Source organism: Mustela erminea, chromosome 13, assembly GCF_009829155.1.
Source record: "Mustela erminea isolate mMusErm1 chromosome 13, mMusErm1.Pri, whole genome shotgun sequence".
Classification (NCBI taxonomy): Eukaryota; Metazoa; Chordata; class Mammalia; order Carnivora; family Mustelidae; genus Mustela; species Mustela erminea.
This window is the reverse complement of record NC_045626.1, coordinates 38,596,516-38,621,750: the sequence shown is the minus strand read 5'-3', so window position 1 is coordinate 38,621,750 and position 25,235 is coordinate 38,596,516. Positions and strand designations below refer to the sequence as shown.

Sequence of the window (25,235 nt, the reverse complement as noted above, 5' to 3'; positions counted from 1 at the left end):
ACTTATCTTAATACAGGGATTATTAAATAAGATAGGCATAACATGATGGAAAGTAAACTACCTATCAAGAAAAAAATCACAAGATCCTCAAACTTCAAGAAGAAGTTAAAGATGTTGATTATGATTTATAATCAGTAAATGAAATATCCATTCCAAAACTTCTAATAATTTATAGCTTAAAAATGTAAAAATCAAGTATATCATAAGCAAAAACTTAATTCTAAACATTCTAAACTTAGTTTCATCTAAAACATGGTTACAAGTTATATAAAGCAGAAAACAACAACAACAACAATAATGGAAACAATAAGAAAGAAATCCACTATCACATTGAAACATTTTAATACAGTTCTCAGTAATTTATATCAGAAAATAAATCAGAAATATAAAAGATTTAAATAACAGAATTAGTTTACAAAATGAACCTATTTAGGACTGCATCCCACTACCAGAGAAAAAAGGTTTCCTAAATAAAATATTTATGCAAATTACCCATGTAGTAGGACAAAAATTAAATCTTCATGAATTTTAAATAGTACCTACCATATAGACTACATTTACAAATAAATCAGAATTACATTAAAAATTTACTTAAAAAATTAACTTTAAAATTCAGTGGAGATATGAGTTAATTTGTCTAAGACTAATCTCGGGTTGATTTTACAGAGAGAGTTTGCCTTCTACAAAGTTCCAAGGAAACTGCTTGAGGTTCAATTTAGAAAAACTACCCAAATAAGTGGACAGATAGATCATGTTTATGTTTAGGTATCCCCATCATAAAGATCTCATTTTTCCATCATACAATCCATAAATGAATATGATTCTAATCATAATTCCAATAAAACTTCTGAAGGAAATGAATAAGATAACACTGAAATTTATAGAGAAGAACAAAGGTCAAGAACAGCCTAAAACTCATAAAGAAAGGTAAGACTGAGGGATTCACCACAATAGATAATCAAAAATCATTAGAATCTTAGTAATACAGACATAAAGTGCTGAGGTAAAGATGGTTAAGTAAACCAAATAAATTAAAAAAAGATGGAAAAGATACACAAAAATATGGAAGCCTCACATGTGACAGAGATGGCACTGAATATTAATATAGAAATATAATAACTTATATTGCAACGATTTGTTTTCTATTTAATTAAAAAAATGTAATTGGAAGCTCAACTTCACACCATACCCATATATGAATTTCATATTGATTATACTTCACATGTGGCAAATGAAATATGCATTCCTAAAATTCTAGATAGTTTCTTACTTTTAAACTTATAAATAAAAGATAGGAGAAAAATATCAGTTTTGAATATTTTAAACATAATTTCATCTAGAAGCATCATGAAATATGGAAAGCCAAATTTCAAAACATTTAGAATAAAATATCAGAGAATATTTTTTGACTTCAATGTAGAAAAAAAATTCTTAAATTCAGAAAAGCACAAAGGTCGAAGGAAAGTATTTATAACTTTTCTACATTAAAACTGAAGTTTTTCTTCATCAGAAGTTACCATAAAGAAATGAAAGAAGACTGGATAAAAATATTTTTAATATATATAACTTTAAAATATTTAGTATCAATAATATACAAGTTCTTACAAATTAAGTCAAAAAATAATCATGCAACAGATGGGGAAAAATAATTAGCAGCTTTTTCCACAAAAAAAGGAAATATAAATGACCTCCAAAAAGCCACTAAAACATGCTTAGCCTCACTCTTAATTATGGATTAATTTTTTTAAAAATTTAATGAAACACAGTTAAAGAGTATATAGATAGAAATACAATAGAAAGTGGCAATAAAAACATGTAGTTTTAATTCCAATGAATGCCAAAAGGTATAGAATATATATTATTGCTTTGTACTATAGTTTTATTTATTTTTACCATCTTATTATTCCTTTTACTATTTACTATGAATAGTAAATATAGTGAATAAGATGTGGGAGAACAAGAAGGCAGGAAAAATGAGTCATAAGAGCAGGTCAGGTGTAACTATGCCGGTGAGGACTCAACCCCCTTTTCTGATTTAAAGACAAAGGGAACCACCAGCCTGGGATGCAAGCAGCCTCTGAAAGCTAAGAATGATCCCAGGCTGACAGCCACAAGTGAAACAATGACTTCAGTTCTAAAAGCACAGAAACTGAGTCCTGCCAAAACTGAAATGAGCTTGACAACAGATTAATCCTAGAGTCTCCAAAAAGAAATGTAGGGTTGCTAATAGTTTGATTTCAGTTTAAAAAAAAAAAAACAAAACTAAAAAAAAAAAAAGACCCAAAGCACAGGAACCAGCTAAGACATGATCCAGAGAAACCTTGAGATAATAAATGGGTGTTGTTTCAAGCTGCTTAAATTCTGGTAATTTGTTGTGTAATAAGAGAAGACCAACGTAGACAGATAATTGTAAGTTTTAACAACTATGGCTTAAAACTAAAATCAGTATTTTTTCTATTTTTAAATTGGAAAACCCACCATTTTTGATAAATCAGATAGTTCCTTTGTTGATGACTTTGTTTCCTTCAGTGCTTCAGTCACTGCTTCTTTGTTCTCCTCAATACTAACACTGACATTTTGTACCGCTGTAGAGTAGTGATGATATAGATTGTCAAGTTTCTCTATCTCTCTCCTAAGAGGAAAAACATGGTTGGTTTTATCCACAATGAAAGGAAAATCATGTTTAAAATTTTATGTAAATTAGTTTCTGACATAACAATGCAAATCAATGGAATTTACCTTTTCCTAAAATTTGTCCTATGCCAAAGCAACTTTTTTAAAAGTATTATTTAGGATCAAGAAGTAAATGGTGAGAAAAAATTCACCAGATGTATTTATGTTTCCAATGGGAAAAAATGAGGCAAAAGTGATTCCTAAATTATTTAAAATAAATCACCTTTTGATTTAATTTCAGGTGATAGAGCTAAGCACCTTTGATTCAGAGGGTGGGCAGTACAGGGATGGGAAGGCAAAACAAAAGGAAGAGAAAAAAAGAAGAGACGTTGTAGCAGTGAAAAGACTGCATATTAAAGCCCTAGTTTACTGTTTTATCTTTCTCAGTCTTAGAGGTAAAATGGAGGAAACTGCAGCTTAGGAAAACAATAGGTTTATTAAAAAATAAATTGCCAAGTATTTTGATCTTATGTGATCTTCCACAAAGAAAGCCAGAGCTAAACTGTGACCCACATAATCCTATATCCTATCCGGTAGGTAGCAAACACATATAAAAGATAGAAGCCACTTTGGATAATGGTGTTACAGTTTATATACACAAAAAGTATGGCAAGAAAATGACAAAGTTATCATTTCCACAAAATATCAGTAAGAAATACAGATAACTCCACCTGGAAGTAGCCCAGGTTCTCATGCACTAACCCTGATTTTAGGAGTAGAGTCAAACGAAACTGAAAGATACAACCTCATTAAGGAAATGAAAATTAAAACAATAAAAAATAAGCAAAAGATTCTTCTTTACCCTTCCACGTCTGGAGAGTGTAGGTCTCCCTATCGGGATTCAAAAGCCAAGTAGATAACGAGAGATGGGGAACCTCAGCGTTCAAAATATATGTTTGATTATATTTATTTCTTTTTTATATTTTCCTTTAAAAAATTTTTTTTTAACATATAATGTATTATTTGCTTCAGGGGTACAGATCTGTGAATCATCAGTCGTACACAATTCACAGCGCTCACCATAGCACTTTTCTCAATAGTATCTATTTCCCCCAGTCCAGATAATGAACTACAGACTTTGACTAAGAAGTGGACAAGTGCCCAATGTCATCGAACTTAGGAACTAAGTATTACTTTAGTTGTCTCCTCACTCCATTTCCTAAACTTGATGCCACCAATTCCTCAGCTTTTTAAGGATTTTTCAGGGTAGATTTTGCTACTAGTGCCCCTAGACACCAATTGTTCAGATTTTATCAATCTCCTATCTGCTAAATCAGAATAAATTTAGAAGACTAAAATGGGAAGAATCATTCTACCTGTTAAGAGCTACAATGTAAAGCTTCAAGATACTAAAGAGCATATGCTATATGCATGTTTCCATTCATATGGATTTCAAGAACAGGCAAAAAACTAAGTCTGGTGATAAAAGTCAGAATGAAGATGACCTCTATGGGGAAGAAGGGGGCAGTGGTACAGACTGGGATAGAGAACAAGAGAAATCTCCAGTATGCTGAAAAGCTTCTATACCTAAATTAGGGGCATGGTTACATGAATGAATACATATTTTAAAAATCATCAATGTGGGGCGCCTGGGTGGCTCAATGGGTTAGAGCCTCTGCCTTCGGCTCAGGTCATGGTCCCAGGGTTCTGGGATGGAGCCCCGCATCGGGCTCTCTGCTCGGCAGGGAGCCTGCTTCCTCCTCTCTCTCTGCCTGCCTCTCTGCCTACTTGTGATCTCTGTCAAATAAATAAATAAAATCTTGGGAAAAAAATCATTAATATGTACACTTGATAGCATACATAATCATGTTTCTGCATGTGTATTAATTCCCAACAAATTAAAAAATCATGAAGAACAATAAACATATCTCTAAAATTTTATATAACAAATCATTTACAACTCCTCTAATGCTTACAGTAGAATCTTAGAAAACATACTTGAACCTGGAGTCCTGGGACAGATCCCCACATCTGACCCCCTGCTCAGCAGGAAGTCTACTTCTCCCTCTGCTCTTCTTCCTGTTCTTGCCCTCTCACCTTGCTCCTGCTGTCTGGCTCTGGCTCTCTCAAATAAATAAATAAAATCTTTTAAAAATTTTTAAAAAATATATTAAAAGTAAAATTAAAATAAAATTCCAGGCCTAAATCCCTGGTTTTAAGAACTCACAAGATTCAGCCCCTGTTGGTTTCAACGCCAAATGTTATGGGAATCCACCTAGCCCTTGCAAGCTCCCCATATGATAGTCTGTTTCTTGTCCTTCTTCACACAACTGGCTCCCTCCCTGCCTTGGATGGCCATGGTCTGTTTGGTTCCAAATTCCTGTCTCTGCCTGTCCTACCTTCCATGATGTGCTTTTTTTTATACCTTTAGTTGAGTTTGTTCTGCCAGTCTTCAAGTCATTTTCTGGGTTATTTACACTACTGTGAATGTTATCTAGTTGTACCCATAAGAGGAGACAAGCTTAGCATCCTCCTACCCTGTCATCTTCCCAGCCTCTCTGTCTCATTTTAAAGTTATTCATATATATTGTCAAATTGCCTATAGATGTATATAACAAGTATATATAACTGCTATCTATGTATGTGCAAAAGTAACTATTTAAAAAAAATCTCCAGTATGGTGTATTATTAAAAACAAATTATGTAGCCATGTATTATTATAAATAGCATCCAAGTATTTCAACTTGCATTTGTTTGATTCCAATAAGATGGGAGTATTTAAAAATATATATAGACTTCATTTTGCATTTTAGTAATTGGAGTATTTTTTATTACATTCTTGATGTGTTTGTGTTTTATCATATTCTTCTAATTCCTCTTGTTCGCTGTAAATTCTTTATGGTCTAGTATATCAAAATAAAATTTTTATTCATTCAAATTGATTAATGATCATATTCATTGTGGAGCTGGAATCAAGTAAATATAAGCAAAATGAAGAACACAAAATTTATACATAGTTCTATTATCTAGGTAATACCCGTTAATGTTTTTATTTCCTCACATACAATACATATTTTAAATATTGTCTATTATTTAATAAGTCCATCACTCTTGTAGCTCATCAGATTTGTTATATGTCACTTAGTTACATGTATTTTCTAATTTGAATTTTGGTTTCTTCTTTGATCCATGGGTTATTAAAAAATACATTTAAAATTTTTTCAAGATGAATTTATTATTTTATATTTGTCTATTTATTACTACTTTCTAGCTGAATTTGTGGTTTAGCCAGGGAACATCCAGTTTCAACCTACTGAAAATTATTGAGTCTTCACTTTTGGCTCAGTGACTTGGGGTGTTTTATATATATATATATTTTTTTTTTTTTTGGTAGGTATTCCTTATTTACTTTACTGAATGCACTGCTGATTACTGTTTCAATAGGTCAAGTTTACTAATCATAAAACTTAATCTTTATATTTCCTTGCTGTTTCAAATGCAGTCTACTTATTGAATGTACTATTGGTTACTGTTTCATTAGGTCAAGTTTACTAATCATAAAGGTTAATCTTTGTATTTCCTTGCTATTTCAAGTGCAGTCTTTGGACAATCAGCTTTACCTAGGGGCTTCTACAAAATGCAGAATCTCAGGCACAATTCAGTCCTATTAATGAGAGTCTGCATTTTTAAAAGTTTCCAAGGTGATGTTTGAGAAACCTTGTTCCTTATCACTACTAATTTTTACTACTTTTTTTATTATTGAGAAAAGTGTGTTAAAATTACCTGCTATAACAATGTGTCTCCCTACGTCTTTTTTTTTTTTTAATGCCATTGGGTTTTGCTTTATGTTTTGAAGTTCTCTCAGGTTCTTATTTTAAAGTTGTTATACCTTTCCGGGAGTTGATTAAATTTATTCATCATTGTAAATGGATTCTTGGAATACTTTTTGCCTCCAGGAGAGGGAGAAGCAGACTCCCCATTGAGCTGAGAGCCCAACAGGACTTGATTCCAGGGCACAGGGATCATGACCTGAGCTGAAGGCGGAAGCTTAACCAACTGACCCACCCAGGTCTCCCCTGAAGGATATTTTCTATTTTCATAGATTTCTTGATTTTTAATTGATCTTTAATATGTTAAATATATCTGTAATCTAATTTTCTTTTTTGTTAAGCAATATACTTTTTGACTGATTGCTATGAAACTATTTTATGCTTTCCTTTTAAGATCATCTCTTGATTTTGAAAGTCTATTAATTTTATTTTATTAAGATACTTTGAATGTGGATCAATTTTTATTTATTCTGTTGGGATTTGTTAGTCTTCCAGTATTATTGATCTATGCATTATAATTATCATTATCCCTGGGCATTTTCTTTTATATAATTTATATATAATCTTTTATAGATTAATATAAAAGATTAATATATAGGGGCGCCTGGGTAGCTCAGTGGGTTAAGCCGCTGCCTTCGGCTCAGGTCATGATCTCGGGGTCCTGAGATCGAGTCCCGCATCAGGCTCTCTGCTCGGCAGGGAGCCTGCTTCCCTCTCTGTCTCTCTCTGCCTGCCTCTCCATCTACTTGTGATTTCTCTCTGTCAAATAAATAAATAAAATCTTTAAAAAAATTAATATATAAATAATATATGGATATTAACATAAATAAATTTAATATAAAAATAATAATATAAAAATAAACATATAAATAATATAAATCTAAAATTTATATAAATAATAAATAAATAAATAAATATATAAAAGATTAATATATAAACTTTTTAAACAATGCTTTGGTACCATTTTAGGACACAAACACATATTAGTTTTTCTTATTTTATCTTCCATGCCTCTTGATCATCTTCTCCTATTTTCTACATTTTCAAACCTTCTGAAGACTTTCTTCTGGAATATTATCCATATAATTCTGTTGTATTCTGGGTCTACTGTGAAAGCCATAGGTATTACCCCACAAACCTCCAACTACGAAAAGTGCAAATTACCAAAGAGCTCTGTGGTTGGTAAGCAGCTTCCAACAAGACTTTCAGTGATATCTGCATTTTGATATTCTCTCCTAAAATCACTTCTTGCATGTGGGCCACATCCAGAGAGTTTCTTCCAATAAACAGAGTAAAGTAAAAGTGATGGAATATCATCTTTATGATTAGTAGTAAGAGCTGTGACTTTTGTCTTGCTGGCACTTTCTTGCTCTATTGCTTATTTGCTCTGAATTTAGCTGCCATGTTTTGAGGTGCTCTATAGAGAAGCCCACATGACAAGGACACAATCTAGGCCAACGACCCTTGAAAATCAACCTGCTAACAACCAGGAGTGTGATAACAAGGAGTGTTTTACTTAATTTGGTCTGCTTGATCTATCGTTTTCTGACAGAAATATTTAAAAACCTGATGCTAGTCAATTTATTCTTATAATGCTCTCAGCAGTTTCTTTACATATTTCTAGGTTATATTAAGTGCATATGATTTTATAGTTTTTCTATCCTAATAGTAGATTTTCATATACATAAATATACACATATATGCATATATTCATGTACACACATGTATTACTTTTTAAAGATTTTTATTTATTATTTACTTGAAAGAGCAAGAGAGAGAGTGCAAGAGGGAGTGCAGAGGCAGAAGGAGAAGTGGACTCACTGCTGAGTAGACTAACTGCTGAGCAGAAAGTCTGATACAGGGTTCCATCCCAGAACCCTGGGATCATGACCTGAGCCCAAGGCAGACGGTTAACCTACTGAACCACTTAGGTGCCCCTAAGCCTGGAATTTTAAAACTCAGCAGCCTCTGCTATGGGAGAGCCTAGAGGGCAATAGGAAGTCCCTGCCCTTAAAGAGACAGCAAAATAAACAGCCACAAGGATAGCATAGAAGCAGCAGTTTGAAAAATGTCTGGGGCATACTGGAAGGAGAGTTATTTACTCATCTCACAGCATGTATCATAGGAGCAGAGATAGCAGGGAAACCTCTCCAGAAATAAAAAAGCTGGCAGGTGTCATTTCTCTCCCTTGCCCCCAGCATAAACACATGGCTACCTACAGGAATCAGTACAGCAACAATGCTCCCTACTTACCTGTACCAAGCCCTAACCCCTCTAAGTACAGCAGATCCATCCTTTCTAGTCATGCTTGCCATGTCGCTGCACTGTGGCATCCCTCCCCCAGAATATTGGTGCAAACCCTGCCCAAACCACATCATCTACCCATGAATTTTGCGGTGCCTGAATTCTAACAGCAAGGTTGGAAGGTCTCATTTTGCAAGCAGACCAGCGTGTACCTTGTTAAAATGCACCTCATCTAGCTCAGACCAAATATTGCCCACAAAAAGCAAAGAGAGCTTCTGCAAATGACTGGACTGAAGGAAAGAATGGCCAGAAAACAACAGGAGGCATAGGCAACACACATAAGAGACACTCCTGAAGTGCCTGGGGAACACTGCAGGACCTCATCCTCATAGGGCCATTACCTGCAAGAGCAGGAAACATAGCTTACTTTCCTAATATAGAAACAGATATGGAGAATTAGACAAAATGAGGAGACAGAGGAATATGTCCCAAATGAAAGAATAGGACAAAACCACAGCAAGAGACCTAAGTGAAACCATGTAAGTAATATGGCTAGTAGAAATTTAAGGTAATGATTATAAAGATACCACTGGGCTTGAGAAAAGAGTGGAGAACATCTGGGAGGCCCCTTAACAAAGAGATAAAAAGAACCAATCATAGGTGAAGACTACAATAATTGAAATTAAAACTACACTTAAAAGGATAAATAGTAGGCAGAGGAAGGAGAGGAACAAATTAATGACTTGGAAGAGTAATGGAAAACAATCAAGCTCAGAAAGTGAGAGAAAAAAGAATTATACAAATTAAGAATAGACTTAGGGAACTCAGAAACTCCATCAAACATACTAACACTTGCATTATAGAGGTCCCAGAAGAAGGAGAGAGATAGAAGGGGCAAAAAAATTATTAAAAAAAAGATTACCTGAAAACTTTCCTATTTTGTGGAAGGAAACAGATATCCAGATCCAGAAGGCACAGAGATCACCCCAACAAAATCAACCCAAGGAGGTTCACACCAAGACACATAGTAATTAAAAAGGCAAAAGGTAGTGATAAAGAAAGAATTTTAAAAGTAGGAAGAGAAAAGAAGAGAGTTATATACAAGGGAAACCCTGTGAGGCTATCAACAAATGTTTCAGCAACAAACTTCGTGGGCCAGAAGGAGTAAAATGATATATTCAAAGTGGTGAGAGGGAAATATGTGCAGCCAGGAATACTCTAACCAGAGAGTCTATTATTCAAAATAGTAGGAGAGCCAGAGAGTTTCTCAGACCAAGGAAAACTGAAGGAGTCATGATCACTGAAACCAGTCCTACAAGAAGTATTAAGGAGGACTCTCTGAGTGGAAAGGAAAGAACATAAGTGAAAGTATGAAAAATAGAAAACACAAAAGCAGTAAAAATAAGCGTATCCATAAAAATCAATCAAGTGATTTACAAAATAAAAAGACATAAAACATGACACCATATACCTAAAACTTGGGGGAGAGAGGAGTAAAGAATGAGTTCCAACTTAAGCAACCATCAACTTAATCTACATTGCTATGTGGAGAAAATGTTATATAAAAACCCAATGGAATCCCCCCAAAAAACAGTATAAACTATGAAAGAGAGCAAGAGAAGAAAAAAATCAGAGAAAAACTACAAAAACCACAAAATAAATAACAAAATGGCAATATATCCATAACTATCAATAATTACTTTGAATATAAATGGACTAAATACTCAAGAAAAAAGACAGAGTGACAGAGAGATAAAAAATAAGATCCATCTATAAGCTGTCAAAAGAGACTCATTTTGGAGCTAAAGACACATGCAGAATAAATGTGAGGGGACAGAGAAACATTTATCATGCAAATGGATGTCAAAAGTAAGTTGGGGTAGCAATACTTATAACAGACAAAATAGACTTTTAAACAAAGACTGTAATAAGAGACAAAGAAATGCATAATAAAATAATAAAGGGGACAATCCAAGAAAATATAACAAATATAAATATTTATATACTCAACATGGGAGTACACAAATACATAAAGAAGTTAATAAAAAACTTAAAGGAATTAATCGATAGTAATACAATAAGAGTAGGGACTTCAATACTCCACTTACATCTGTGGACAGATCATCCAAACAGAAAATCAACAAGGAAACAGTGGCTTTGAATGACATACTGGATTAGATGGACTTAACATTCTATCCTAAAATAGCAAAATACACGTTCTTTTCAAGTCAAGTGTACACAAATATTTTCCAAAATGGATGATGTATTAGGTTATAAAACAAGTCTCAACAAATTAAAAAAAAATTTAAGTGATACTATACATCTTTTCTGACCACAGTGCTATGAAACTAGAAATCAACCACAAGAAAAAGTCTGGAAAGACCACAAATACATGGAGGTTGAATAACATACTACTAAACAATGAATGGGTCAACCAAGAATTCAAAAAAGAAATGAATAATTACATGGAAACAAACAAAAATAAAAATGAAAGGATCCAAAACTTTGGGATGCAGCAAAAATGGTTTGAAGAGGGAAGTTTATAGCATTACAGGCCTATCTCGAGAAGCTAGAAACAAACAAACAAACCAACCACCTAAACTTACACCTAAAGGAGCTTGAAAAAGGATATCAAACAAAACTTAAACCAGGAGAAAGAAGGAAAGAAGAAAGACTAAGGCAGAAATAAATGATAGAGAAATAAATAAAACAGTAGAAGAGATCAACAAAATCAGGCGCTGTTTTTTAAAAAGATCAACAAAATTGATAAACCTCCAGGCAGACTCATCAAAAAAACAAAACCAAAAACAAACAAACAAAAGGCAGAAAAAAGAGAGGGGACTCAAACAAAATTACAAGTTAAAGAGGTGAAATAACAGCAAACACCACAGGAATACAAACAACTGAATGAGAATATTATGAAAAATTGTATGCTAACAAACTGGACAACCTAGAAGAAATGGATAAGTTCCTAGATATATATAACCTACCATAACTGAATCAGGAAGAAATAAAAAATTTGAACAGATTGATTAGCAGAAATGAAATTAGATCAGTAGGGGCGCCTGGGTGGCTCAGTGTGTTAAGGCCTCTGCCTTCGGCTCAGGTCATGATCCCAGGGTCCTGGGATCGAGCCCCACATCGGGCTCTCTGCTCCGTGGAGAGCCTGCTTCCTACTGTCTCTCTGCCTGCCTCTCTGCCTACTTATCATCTCTATCAAATAAATAGATAAAATCTTTAAAAAAAAAAAAAAAGAAATTAGATCAGTAATTAAAAAACTCTCAACTAACAAAAGTCCAGGGCCAGACAGTTTCAGAGGTGAATTCTCCCAAACATTTAAAGAACAGTTAATATCTAATCTTCTCAAACTATTGAAAAAAATAATAGAAGAGGAAGAAAAACTTCCAAATTCATCCTGTGAGGCCAGCATTACCCTAATACCAATGAAAATAAAGGCACCAATCAATCAATCAATCAATCAATCCCAAAAAGTGTATCTATAAAAATCAGTCAAACCCACCCCCTCCCCCGAAAAAACAAACAGAATTACAGGCCAATATCACTGATAAATGTACATGCAAAAGTCCTCAATAAAATACTAGCAAACCAAATCCAACAATACAGTAAAAAAAAAAAAAAGCCATTTACCACGATCAAATGAAATTTATTCTCAAGATGCAAGGGTGGTCCAGTATTAAAAAATCAATCAACATGAGGCATCACATTATAAATGTATAAAAAGTATAAGGGTATAAAAAGAGAAAGTACAAAAATCTTTTCAATAGAAGCAGAAAAAGCATTTGACAAAGTACAACATCATGCATGATAAAAACCCTTAACAAAGGAGGTTTAGAGGGAATATACCTTAACACAATAAAGGTTTTAAAAGAAAAACCCACAGCAACCATCATACTCATTAGGGAAGAACAACTTTTCACATATGGTCAGGAACAAGACAAGGATGTCCACTCTCACACTTTCATTCAACATAGTACGGGAAGTCCAAGCCATAACAATCAGACAACAAAAAGAAATAAAAGGCATTCAAATTTTTAAGGCAGAAGAAAACTTTCACTATTTGAGATAACATGATACAATATATAGAAAAGCCTGAAGACTCCACCAAAACATTTAGTAGTTCTGATTAATGAATTCAGTAAAGTCACAGTATACAAAATCAATGTGGAGAAATCTGTTGCATTTCTTTTTTTTCTTGTTTCAAGGTTTTATTTAAACTCTAGTTAGTTAACACACATTTCTATACAGTAATAATGAAGCAGAAAAAGGATAAATTAAGAAAATTATCCCATCTATAACTGTACCAAAAAAAATAAGGTACCTAAGAATAAACTTACCAAAGAAGTATAAGATCTATACTCTGAAAATTATAAGACACTGATGAAACTGAAAATGACACAAAGAAATGGATAGACATTCCATGCTCGTGGATAGGAAAACCAGATATTGCTAAAATGTCTATACTACCCAAAGCAATCTACATGTTAAATGAAATCCTTATTAAGATACCAACAGCATTTTTCACAGAACTACAACAAGCAATTCTAAAATTTATAGGGAAAAAAAAAAGACTCCAAAAAGCTAAAGCAATCTTGAAAAGGAAAAGCAAAGTTGGAGACATCACAATTCTGGACTTCAAGCTATATTACAAAGCTGTAGCAATCAATACAGTACAGTATTGCACAAAAACAGACATATAAATAAATGGAACAAAGTGGAAAACCCAGAAATAAATCTGCAATTATATGGTCAATTATTCTTTGACAAAGGAGGAAGGAATATACAATGGGGACAAAAAAGTCCCTTCAATAAATGGTGGTAGAAAAACTGGACAGCTACATGCAAAAGAATGAAACTGGATGACTTTCTTACACCATACACAATAATAAATTCAAAATGGATCAAAGACCTAAATGTAAGACCTGAAACCATAAAAGTCCTAGAAGAGAGGCCAAGTAGTAATTTCTCTGACACTGGACATAGCAACATTCGTCTATATAGGTCTCCTGAGGTAAGGGAAATAAAAACAAAATAAAGTATTGAGATTACATCAAAACAAAAAGCTTCTGCACAGAGAAGGAAATAATCAAAAAAACTAAAAGGCAATCTGTTGAATGAGAGAAGATGTTTGCAATTGACATATCTGACAAAGGGTTAATATGCAAAATATATGAAGAACTGACAGAACTCAACACCCAAAAAAACAAATAATCCAATTTAAAAATGGGCAGAAGACACCTATAGACATTTCTCCAAAGAAGACATCCAGATGGCCAACAGACATGAAAAGATGCTCAACATCACTCATCATACATAGTAGCCAAATTATGGAAGTAGCCCAATTGTCCATTGATTTATCAAGATAAGAAGATATGGTGTACATATAGAATAGAATATTACTCAGCCATAAATGGAATGAAATTTTGCCATTTGCAACAACATGGCTAGAGTTCAGAATATCATGCTGAGCAAAATAAGTCAGTCAAAGACAATTAACATTTGATTTCACTCATATGTGGAATTTAAGAAACAAAACAAGTGAGCAAAGTGGGGGGGGAAAAGAGCAAATAGAGAGACAAATCAAGAAACAGACTGGTAACTACAGAGAACTAATGGTTACCAGAAGGGATATCGGGTGGGTGGGTGGGGGGAAATGGGTGAAATAGAGGGGGGGATTAAAAAGTACATTTATCATGATGAGCCCTAAGTAATGTACAGAACTGTTAAATCACTATACTGTATACCTGGAAATAATATAATACTGTATCTTAACAATACTGGAATTAAAATTTTAAAAAACTTGTAAATAAAATGACAGAAAAATAGTACTTTAGGAATCTATACATATGTATATTACATATGTAAAAGACACATATCTTAATTTATATATAAAGTTGGTCATAAGATAAATATAGGTTATTGAGATTCTTTCTCTTTATCTGAATTTATATACAGGAATATAAATTACATTTTAATCAATATTTTTGTTCTAAATGCTGTAAGCAGCGTTAGTGAAAAATTCTTACTTGTAGGCTTCTATGGTTGTTTCATCATTATGAATGTCTTGCTCCATGTTTTGTCTAATTTGTTTAACATTCAATTTGGCATTTTCAACATTTTCTATAGCTTCTTCAAGTTCTTCTTGAGTTTGTTTGTATAATTCCATTGCCTAGAAATGAAAATTATTTTTGTTAATACATGAACTTAATGGGTAACTAAAAGAATCAGGCAAGAGAAAAATCAGAGATAGGACTTAAATTTAGGTAGTTTTGATCTAAAAAAAAAAAAGTCCTTTACATCAATTTTCTTCCCATATTATTCTATTAGCACAGTAAATTTTTAGGTTTCCATTAGCCTGAAAAGCATCAATACGAGGGATACATAAAAGGTATTGAAGAAAAAAGTTCAGTATTCCAGGTGATATGAGCAAAACAAAATATTCATTTTTTAACCCACAAAATAATCATTATTTTTTATTGTTTTTATTGTTGAAATAATATTTTACTGTAGAAAACAGATGAAAAAATAAGTGAAATCAACTGTAATCCTATCAGGAATGATCATTATTATCTTAATGAAAGGATCCAAAATATTCCATTTTTATAGTTTTTATTAATTGTCAAATATCATAAACATTCTCCCTTCCCTCTCCATTTCTCCATTCTCTGTCAACCTAGAGAAGAAGTGGTTGTAGTCTGGACCTCCTGCTGGAAAGCCCTCGAAGGAAGTACAAGGCAGTAGGGAGTGAACAGTCCTCTCCCCAGTGGGTCAATTGGTAGACTGAAATAAAGCAATTGCCTCCTGAAAAAAGCAATAATGTTCACTAATGTTTTGAATAGCACAGGTAGTAGTAACCTCTACAAGATTATCCTTCAGGCATAGGAGTGTAGATGTACACATTTTAGTAGAGAGCAAGGAACACACCAGAATGATGAGCTAAGCGAAGAGAATGTAAGAGAATTCCTAATATCAAATAGACCACGTCCAACTTCTCAGTGCCTTTAGAAGAGGTAACCTGCGGGCATTGCTGGGGTGATGGTCTCCATGTTGGGAACCAGGTTACATCATATGAGACAAATTCATCTCCAAGGCAAGCTCTTGAGTTGGGTTTGTGTGGCATTGTTATATACTTCCGCCATTGATACTCCAATTGATGTGGATAATACTCTTGTGGCTCTGTGGTGTTCTGAGGCTGGGCTGCTTGCAGAATTTGGAGGCAACAGAACCTTGGAGCTTGATTTGCAATTATCTGCAATTTGCAAGATATGCACTAGGGCTCAAGCACGCTGACTAGAGGCGTTCAGTCCTTTAAGCAGTTAGTTTTTTTAGCATATCTCTAGCCAGGACCTCAAAACTGAGTCAAGACAGCAGAATAAAATAAAATAAAAATAAAATAAAATAAAATAAAGTTATATGATAAAGGACTATAAATAAAACACTACACTATACTTCCTCTGGCCCCTAGCAATCACTAATCTGTTTTGTTTTATGGATTTATCTGTTCTGGATATTTCATATAAATGAAATTATACAGAATGTGATTTTTTTAAAAAGATTTATTTATTTGACAAGAGAGAGATCACAGTAGGCAGAGCAGCAGAGAGAAAGAGAGAGGGAAGCAGGCTCCCTGCTGAGCAAAGAGCCCAAATCAGGGCTCAATCCCAGGACCCTGAAATCATGACCTAAGCCAAAGGCAGAGGCTTAACCCACTGAGCCACCCAGGTGTCCCAAGATGTGATCTTTTGTTTTTAGCTTCTTATTTAGCATAATGTCTCAAAGTTGATTTATGTTGTGACATATAACAGTATTTCATTTTTTAAAATTTCCTTCCTATGGTATAGATATATCACATTTTATTTAGACATTAATCAGGTAATGGACATCGGGTTGTTTCCACCTTGGGCTAATACAAACACTGCTGCCATGAACATTTATGTACAACATTTGCTTTTGTTTCTTGGTTATCAGTTTTCAGTACTTTGGAGTATATATCTCGGAGTATAATTCCTAGAGCATATGGTATTCAGTGTTAAACTCTTTGAGGAAATGCAAGCATCTTTTCCACAGCATCTGCAACCATTTTATATTCTCACCAGCAAGGTGCCACAGTTCCAATTTCTTCACATAGACACTAAAACTTGTTATATTCTGTTTTATATTTATTCCCATCCTAATGGCTGTAAGTGGTATCTCGCTATAGTTTTGGTTTGCATTTCTCTAATGACTAATGATGTTGAGATCTATCTTGTTAAATGTTTGTTACCCAAATACCAAAAGTTGTTGGGAGAGTTGAACACTTGATTAATATAGAATCATGGGTTGCTGTGCAGTAATACTTCATTGCCAGTTTAACCAAAGTGACAATAAAATATTTTTAAAAGTAATGTGATTTTTAAAGAGCCATAGTCTTTCCTAAGTGAGGAACTTCAGTTTACTTAAATAATCAAGAATATAATAAAATAAATATAAAGCATAGAGAGTTATTTTAGTAGGACAAAGAATCTCTGTAATCTAGGCAGATGACACAAGGAAACATATATCTTTAATAGCTTCTTTTAAGGGCAGATCAATAGTCCAAAATTATGTATTTATTTTAACAGATAGAAAACAAGATTCTAGTTTTGCATTAGTATAATATTTGATATTAATAGTCTTCTTGAAAGTCTTATAAATAAACACATCAGACAATGGCCACCTTTGATAATAAATAAAATTGTCTTTTCACAAACCAAAAAAAAAAAAATGTTTGTTGCCTATTTGTATGTGTTTGGAGATATATCTATTCAAGTCCTTTGCCCATTTTTAACTTGGCTGTTTGTCTTGGGTTGTTGAATTTTAAAAGTTCTTTATATATTCTAGGTACCATACCCTTCTGAAATATATAATTTGCAATATTTTCTCCCATTCTATAGGTATACATTTTTTACTTTTCTGATAGTATCTTTTTTACTTTTTTTCATTGACACACAGTTGACACAAAAATTAGTTTCAGAAGTACAAGACAGTGATTCAACAAATCCCATACATTACACTGTGCTCACCCCAAGTGTAGCTACCATCTGTTACCATATAACACTAATACAGTATCATGACTATATTGCCTAATCTGTACCTTTTAAAAAGAAAGTTATTTATCTGAGAGAGAGAGAGGGAAGGCATGGGATGGGCAGAGGGAGAGGAAGAGAAAATCTCAAGCAGACTCTGCACTAAGTGTGGAGCTTGACATGGGGCTCAATCTCACAAACCTGAGATCACCACCCGGGCCAAAATCAAGAGTTGGACACTTAACTGACTGGGCCATCTAGGTGCCCTTGTTATGCTATACCTTTTATCCTAGTGGTTTATTCATTCCATAACTGGAAGCTTGTTCCCCCCATTCCTTTTCATCCATTTGCCTATCCATCCACTTCCTCCCCTGGCAAACACCATTTTGTTCTCTGTATTTATAGGTCTATACCTGTTTTTCAGATTCTACACATAAGTGAAATCATACAGTATTTGTCTCTGATTGATTTATTTCACTTAGCATTATATCCTCTAGAGGTCCATCCATGTTCGCACAAATGGCAAGATTTTGTCATATTTTATGGCTGAGTAATATTCTGTTGTGCATATGTATATGTATATACATATATATATATATACACACTACATCTTCTTTATTCATTCACCTGTCGATGGACACTGATGTTGTTCCCATATCTTGGCTTTTATAAAAGTGCTGCAATAAAAAAAGCGGTACATATATCTTTTCAAATTAGTGGTTTTGTTTTATTTGGGTAAAACCCCAGTAGTGGAATTACTGGATCATATGGAATTTCTATTTTTAATTTTTTGAGGAACCTCGATACTGTTTTCCACAGTGCCTGCACCAACTTACATTCCCACAACAGTGCATGAGGGTTCTTTTTTTTTCCATATCCTTGCCAACATGCTACTTTTTGTCTTGTTGGTTCTAGCTATTCCGAAAGGTGTAAGGTGATATCTCATTGTGGTTTTGATTTACACTTCCCTGATGATTGAGATGTTAACCATCTTTTCACATATCTTTTCTTCTTTGGAAAAATATTTTCAGGTCTTCTGCCCATCTTTTAACTGTATTACTTGTTTTTTGGTGTTATGTAAGTTCTGTACATATTTTGGATATTAACTTTTTATCAGATATTGATAGTGTCCTTTGGCACATAAAAGGTTTTCAATTTTTTATTGAGGTACAATTAATATATAATAATTTCAGGCATAAAACATATGATTCAATAGTTCTATATATTGTGAAATTATCACCAGTGAGTCTAGTTAACATCCATTGCCATACATAGCTAGAATTTTTTTCTTGTGATGAGAACTTTTAATATGTACTGTCTTTGCAACTTCTGAATATATAATACAATAGTACTAACTATAGTCAAAATTCTATATGTTAAATCCCCATGATTTACGTATTTTATAAATAGGAGATTGTACTTTTTCACTCCCTTTCCAGTCATCTTCTAAACCCTGCATCAGGAAACCACCAATCTGTTCTATCCATGAAACTTTTTTATAATTTGTTTTTTTCTTTTGATTCCACATATAAATGAGATCATATGGTATTTGTGTTCCTCTAACTTACTTCACTTAACATAATGTCCTCAAGGTCCATCCCTGTTGTTGCAAATGGCAAGATTTCACTCTTTTTTTTAAGCGAGCAATATTCCATTATATGTGTGTGTGTGTATGTATGTGCATATATATATATATAATACTTATCACTAATATATATACACGTATATATATATAATACATATCACTAATATATATACACATATATGTGTGTATATACATACACACACACACACACACACACCTATACCACATCTTCTTTATCCATTCATCCATTGATGGACACTTAGTTTGTTTTAATATCTTGGCTATGGTAAATAACGCAGCAATGAACATGGGGGTGCACACATCTTTTCAGTTTGTGTTTTTTCTTCTAATAAATATCCAAAAGTGAAACTGCTGAGTCATACAACAGTTCCATTTTAATTTTCTGAGAAACTTCCATTCTGCTTTCCACAGTGGTTGCGCCAATTCACATATCCAGCATACAAGGGTTTCTTTCTCTCTACATTTTTGCCAACACTTTTTACTTCTTGTCTTTTTGATAATAGCCATTCTGACAAGTATGAGATGATCTCTCACTGTGGTTTCGATTTGCATTCCCTGATGATTAGTGATATTGACAACCTTTTCATGTACTTGTTGGTTGTCTGTATGTCTTCTTTGGAAAAATACCTATTCAGATCTTCAGCCCAATTTTAAGTCATATTGTTTTATTTTGGTGTTGAGTTGTATGAAGTTCTTTATTTCAGATATTAACCCCTTATCAGATATATGATTTGCAAATATTTTCTCCCATTCAATAAACTTTCATTTTGTTGATGTTTCCTCTTGTCATACAGAAGATTTTTAGACTGATGTATCCCCACTTGTTTATTTTTGCTTTTGCTAGCTTTATTTTTGTTGTCAAATCCAAAACAGCAAGTAAAATGAATGAATAGTAGTTTGACCTCTAAAACAATGTCAGATTAAAAAAAACAACTTGCAGAAACTTTTACAATGGTTGATACTATTTGAAAAACAAAACAAAACAAAAAAACCATTCATTATGCTTAAATATGTATATATAAATATACAAAATTCACCTCGAGACAGATTTTCCTGATAAGGTTATCTTTGGAGAGTGAGGAAGGAAAATGGAATCGCTGAGAATACAGGACATACTTAACAACTCTATTTACTTTAAAAAAATAAAAAACAAATATGAGTTAAATCTGCTCATTCAGTGGCAGGTATAAATAATTTATTTTTCTATAAATTTCTATTTCTCTATATATATTCTTCTATTCCACAAAAGGAGAGTTAAATGTTAATTAATCATTGAAAAGATTTTATAGTTTATTACCATCAACAATAAAATTGACTGATATATTCTGCTTGCATTCTCTCCCAGTTTGATTTAAAACTTCAAAAATTATCATGTTGTTCTAAATATCCAAAATTCTATTAGTAGGTTGACTATTAATACTCCTAAGTATAAAACAGAAGATGACACAGTTTAAATGATTATCAATTGATTGTATTATGTGTAGTTTAATAGTTCCTTTAGGAAATTAATAGTAGGTTAATTTTCAGTGAAAATGAAACATTTAAAGATATTAACTTCTTACAGCTGTAAAAATCTATAAAATGCATATCCATTCATTTATTCATTTACCTCAAATTTCTTTGTTTGAAATTCTTTCAGAGCTTCAATTTCTTGGTTCTGTTTTGAGTTAATTAGAGGACCAAATTTATTCATGTAGTCTATGTCTGCTTGAAGCTTTGCATTAACTTCTTCTACTTTTGCCTTTTGTTTCTCAAAATGTTTTAGTTGATAAGTTTTATCTTCAAGATGCCATTGTAATTCTACAATATCTCCCAAATAGGCCTCATGTTCTAGACATACAATAATAACAAAAGAAAATCGATTTTAAAACAAGAACTCCAGAAAGAAACATTTATTTGATAATAGAGACATATGAAATATCTTAGATTCAGAAATTACTTATCCATGAAGCTTACTAAATTAGTAACACTTAGTAGTGCATTATAAAATATATTGCTTTCATCGTTTATCATCAAAGGGATTAAAATATATGTTTTATAAGCTAAAAAGTGTTCTAGTATGAATCCTGTCTATTACAACCAATCTATATACTGGGTTATGTATAACTATTCTATGAACTACAAAATGGGAAAAACTGCAAGAGTGGAGGCCTTCTAAAATTATCTAGAAGTAAAATGATGCGATAGGAGTTATAAATGTCAGAAAGGAAAAGGAAAAAATAATTACTATTTTCTGTTGATATAATTATATATCAAAACACAAAAAACCAATTGAAAATTATTACAAATAGGATAGCTTATATTAAAAAACGTTTATTGTTGTAAGCCACTGAGTTCCAAGGTGATTTGTTACAAATCATTATTGTAGTAAATAACATTAATTCACATGACTAAATGCAAACCAAAATTAGAAGATTTAACATTGTGTTATTGCTAAGGTCTTCTTTCATAGTAGAAGGACCTTGTGAGCATTTCTATGGGACACAACTGTCTTCACACTCCATCCCCTCTGAAAGATCAATCCCCAGAACACTCTCCTAAACTCCCTTTCACCAGTCTCAACATTCATGTTCTTTCCAACTCCGATTATGCTATCCTTTTTGCTACTTCCCATTTGCACCCAGAACTTTACTCCTTCAAGGTTATCTGTCTTCACCCTTCCTATATTGAGATTGTAAAACAGCAGCTCCTAGAATTGTGTCAACATACCATTCAAATACATAAACCAGTACTTAAACCAGTCTGCGATTTTTTTTTTCTCTTCCTTTAGGTAATCAGTCATTGCCCAATCAGTCATGGCCCATGGACCCATGAATGTAGGTTAAGGGAAGGACAGGGAATCAGGGAATCTAAGGAAGCAGGTACAATAAAGAGTACCAGGGAAATCTGAGTCATTAGTTTATTAGGGCCTTCAGGTGCTGCTTGGGTATAATAAGTGTACATACTCTTATTTTGTAAGGAAACACAGCTGTGCATATCTAATTCTATATTTTTTAAGCTTATGTAACACCCGATTTCTGATGAAAAACTTACTTCCGATTATCTTTTTTGAGAGGAAAAATAAAAAGACATTTATTAGATTATTGGCTGCATGTTGGGTGCCAGTGGCTGTCATTCTGTGGGGGAAAGGGGAATGCAGTGGCCTAGTAGAAAGGAAAGTAGTCAAGGGTATATAACCCCACCCTCACTCTTTTCCATTATCTTCCATGGTTTCTTGCCACTCTCCCAGTGGTTGAACCAGCAAGAGGACAGATTACAAAAGATATGTTTGATGCAATCCATTATCAATCAGACTCACTGATCACAAAACAAAAGATACAAGCGTGAGTGGGCTGGTTAGGGGGATGAATGGATCTGGAGGACTGACCACAAGATATCCAAGAAAAAATGGAATTTCCTTAATATTTTCATTAATTATAAATGTACGTTTTTCACAAAAATTATTTAAAAATTCTATAAACATCACACTTAATATTAAGGCTACTAAGGAGATTAAGCATTTTTCTTGTCACATAAGCTAAAGATTTTGAGAATCCAAAATCTTTAAGAATATATACTTCTGTAACCTGTAAAAAATTTTTCTAAAATTTAGAAATTATTATTATTATTTTTTTATATCCTAAATGTATCCATATAAAGGCAATATATTCCGGACAGCACACTACTTTTCAGGAATAGTTTACAAACAGAAGTCACCTAAAAACTATAGAGTAAAAATGAATTTAAATTTCATTGCATGTGTTAGCTACTTAAAATAAAGCAGATGAAAATAAATTTCAGTTTTGTAAGTAGATCTTTATAGTTTTTAAAAAGATCTTTAAATAGATTTTTTTTTTAAAGATCTCATTTATTTGACAGAGAGAGACAGCAAGAGAGAGAACATAAGCAGGGGGAGTGGAAGAGGGAGACCCAGGCTTCCTGCTGAGCAGGGAGCCCAATGCAGGGCTTGATATGGGGCTTGATCCCAGGACCTTGGGATCATGACCTGAGCTGAAGGCAGATGCTTTCCCGACTGAGCCACCAAGGTGTCCCTAAAGATCTTCAAATAAAAGACAGCTCAAGCAATAAATTATCCCAATGGCAAGAATGTATTCCATCACTGAAATGCATTTATAAGGTATGGAAAATCTGCATGTACATATCTCAATTTAATTTTATTTTGGCAATTCCTTAAGTAGAACTTCATACAACCCATGAACTATAATATCTTCTCTAATAAAGGCCATATGAGATTATATAGAAAATTATTAGCAAAATATTAAATAAAACCAGCTACCACCGACTATTCTACTACCACTGACAAGGAAAGGCTTCCGAAACATTTTAAAAAATTGCAAGGGTGTCTGGGTGGCACAGTTGGTTAATTGTGTGACTCCTGGTTTCAGCTCAGGTTGTGGTCTCAGCATTGTAAGATCCAGCTCTGCCTTGGGCTCCATTTGGCGTGGAGTCTGATTCTCTCTCCAGTTCCTTCGGCCCCTCTCATGCTCTCTCTCTCTCTCTCTCAAATAAACACATAATTCTTTAAAAAAAAAAAAAAAACTCCAGACGACTCCTTGTGAATGTGAATGTGAATCTGCTCAAGAATCTACTGGGCTCCAGAATTTCCCAGGATGCCTATTCTGACCCTATTGTACCTTTGGTTGCCTCTAAAACACCAATATGAATGTAAGTATGTATTTATAAATTATACACTTATGTTCTTGTATTAGTAGAGTATGCACATCATAAATTCTATTCAAAAACCTTGTGAATCAGAACAAACTCACTCCAAGCCTGAATTATTTACTTCTATAAATAGCTATAGAAACCAAATGTTTTGTAAAATGCACACTTTAAAGTTTGGGTAGAAAAGGCCTACTCTAACCTGAGTTTAGAGCACTTTTTGCATAATTTTTAGAATTAACTCTTTATTAAAGGGCAACAAAGAGCATAGGCAGGGGCAGAATTAAAATCATCCAGTCTAGGCTCTGGGCAATTTCCTGCTTCTTGAGTTCTGCTTCAGAAGGGAGTGAACAAAGAGTGAGTTCAGTCTGTAAGCGCAGTATTAATTTAAAAGGAGTAAACAGTCACTGAACCTACACTTAATTTATTTTATTGAAATAACAGAATCGAGGAACCACTGGTAAACTCTATTTTGTCAAGTATAATAATGGCAAAATTAAAACCCCAATAACCAAATAAGAAAATAAAAATAATAAAGTTTATAAATATAAAAGTTCTAATGTTTTCTTGCAACTCCCTAAAATGTGCACACTCTACTTGGAAACTATAATTTTAGAAGACATATAACAAAGGTATATGCGAGTGTTCAGTCTAACAAATAATTTAATGTCTCAGGGTAAAGCAGCCTCCCTTTTCCTCTCAAAAGTGTCTTAGTTTAAATGATAGGTTTATAAGCACCCTAATATAACCGTTTATAAATCATGTGAATCCAGAATTAAAATTTCTAACTGAATTAAAAGTTATTTATAAACAAAGTCTAGCCTCAGTAGAATCATATAGTAGGCATGCTTAATAAGCAGTGTTTGGAGAATAAAAAATCCACTACCTTTAGACTGTTTAATACTTGAGGATAGGTCTCTTATTCTGTGGTCTAAAAAACCTAGTATTTCCTTTTGAAGCATCTCCAGCTTTATTGTCTGCTAGAAGTTCTCAAGATCTACTACTGAATTCTCAAAAGCAGATGCATGTTGCTAAAATATCATTTTAAAACTCTTTTATTTTCCTAGATTTAAAGATTTGGTCAATGACACCAATTGGAAATCACTTAAATTTCTAAGTTTCAAGTACTCAAATAATGTAGTCATCATGGGAAGTATGTGCCAAAAGTTTAAATGTCCCACAGGCACCATAAATACTATGGAATTATCAGCAAACACC

At 33.2% G+C, this 25,235-nt stretch overlaps 1 protein-coding gene across 9 annotated transcripts in view; it reads right to left on the bottom strand.

The window, feature by feature from the left end:
- CCDC178 (coiled-coil domain containing 178) overlaps nt 1–25,235 on the bottom strand; it is a 452,006-nt gene that overhangs the window by 354,963 nt on the left and 71,808 nt on the right. For all 9 annotated transcript variants that reach the window (XM_032311014.1, XM_032311010.1, XM_032311011.1 and 6 more), the window contains 3 exons: nt 20,965–21,185; nt 14,732–14,874; nt 2,479–2,632 (listed from right to left, as the gene is read on the bottom strand). In XM_032311014.1, the coding sequence (XP_032166905.1) occupies nt 2,479–2,632; nt 14,732–14,874; nt 20,965–21,185 (518 nt within the window). The remainder of the gene's footprint in view (nt 1–2,478; nt 2,633–14,731; nt 14,875–20,964; nt 21,186–25,235) is intronic.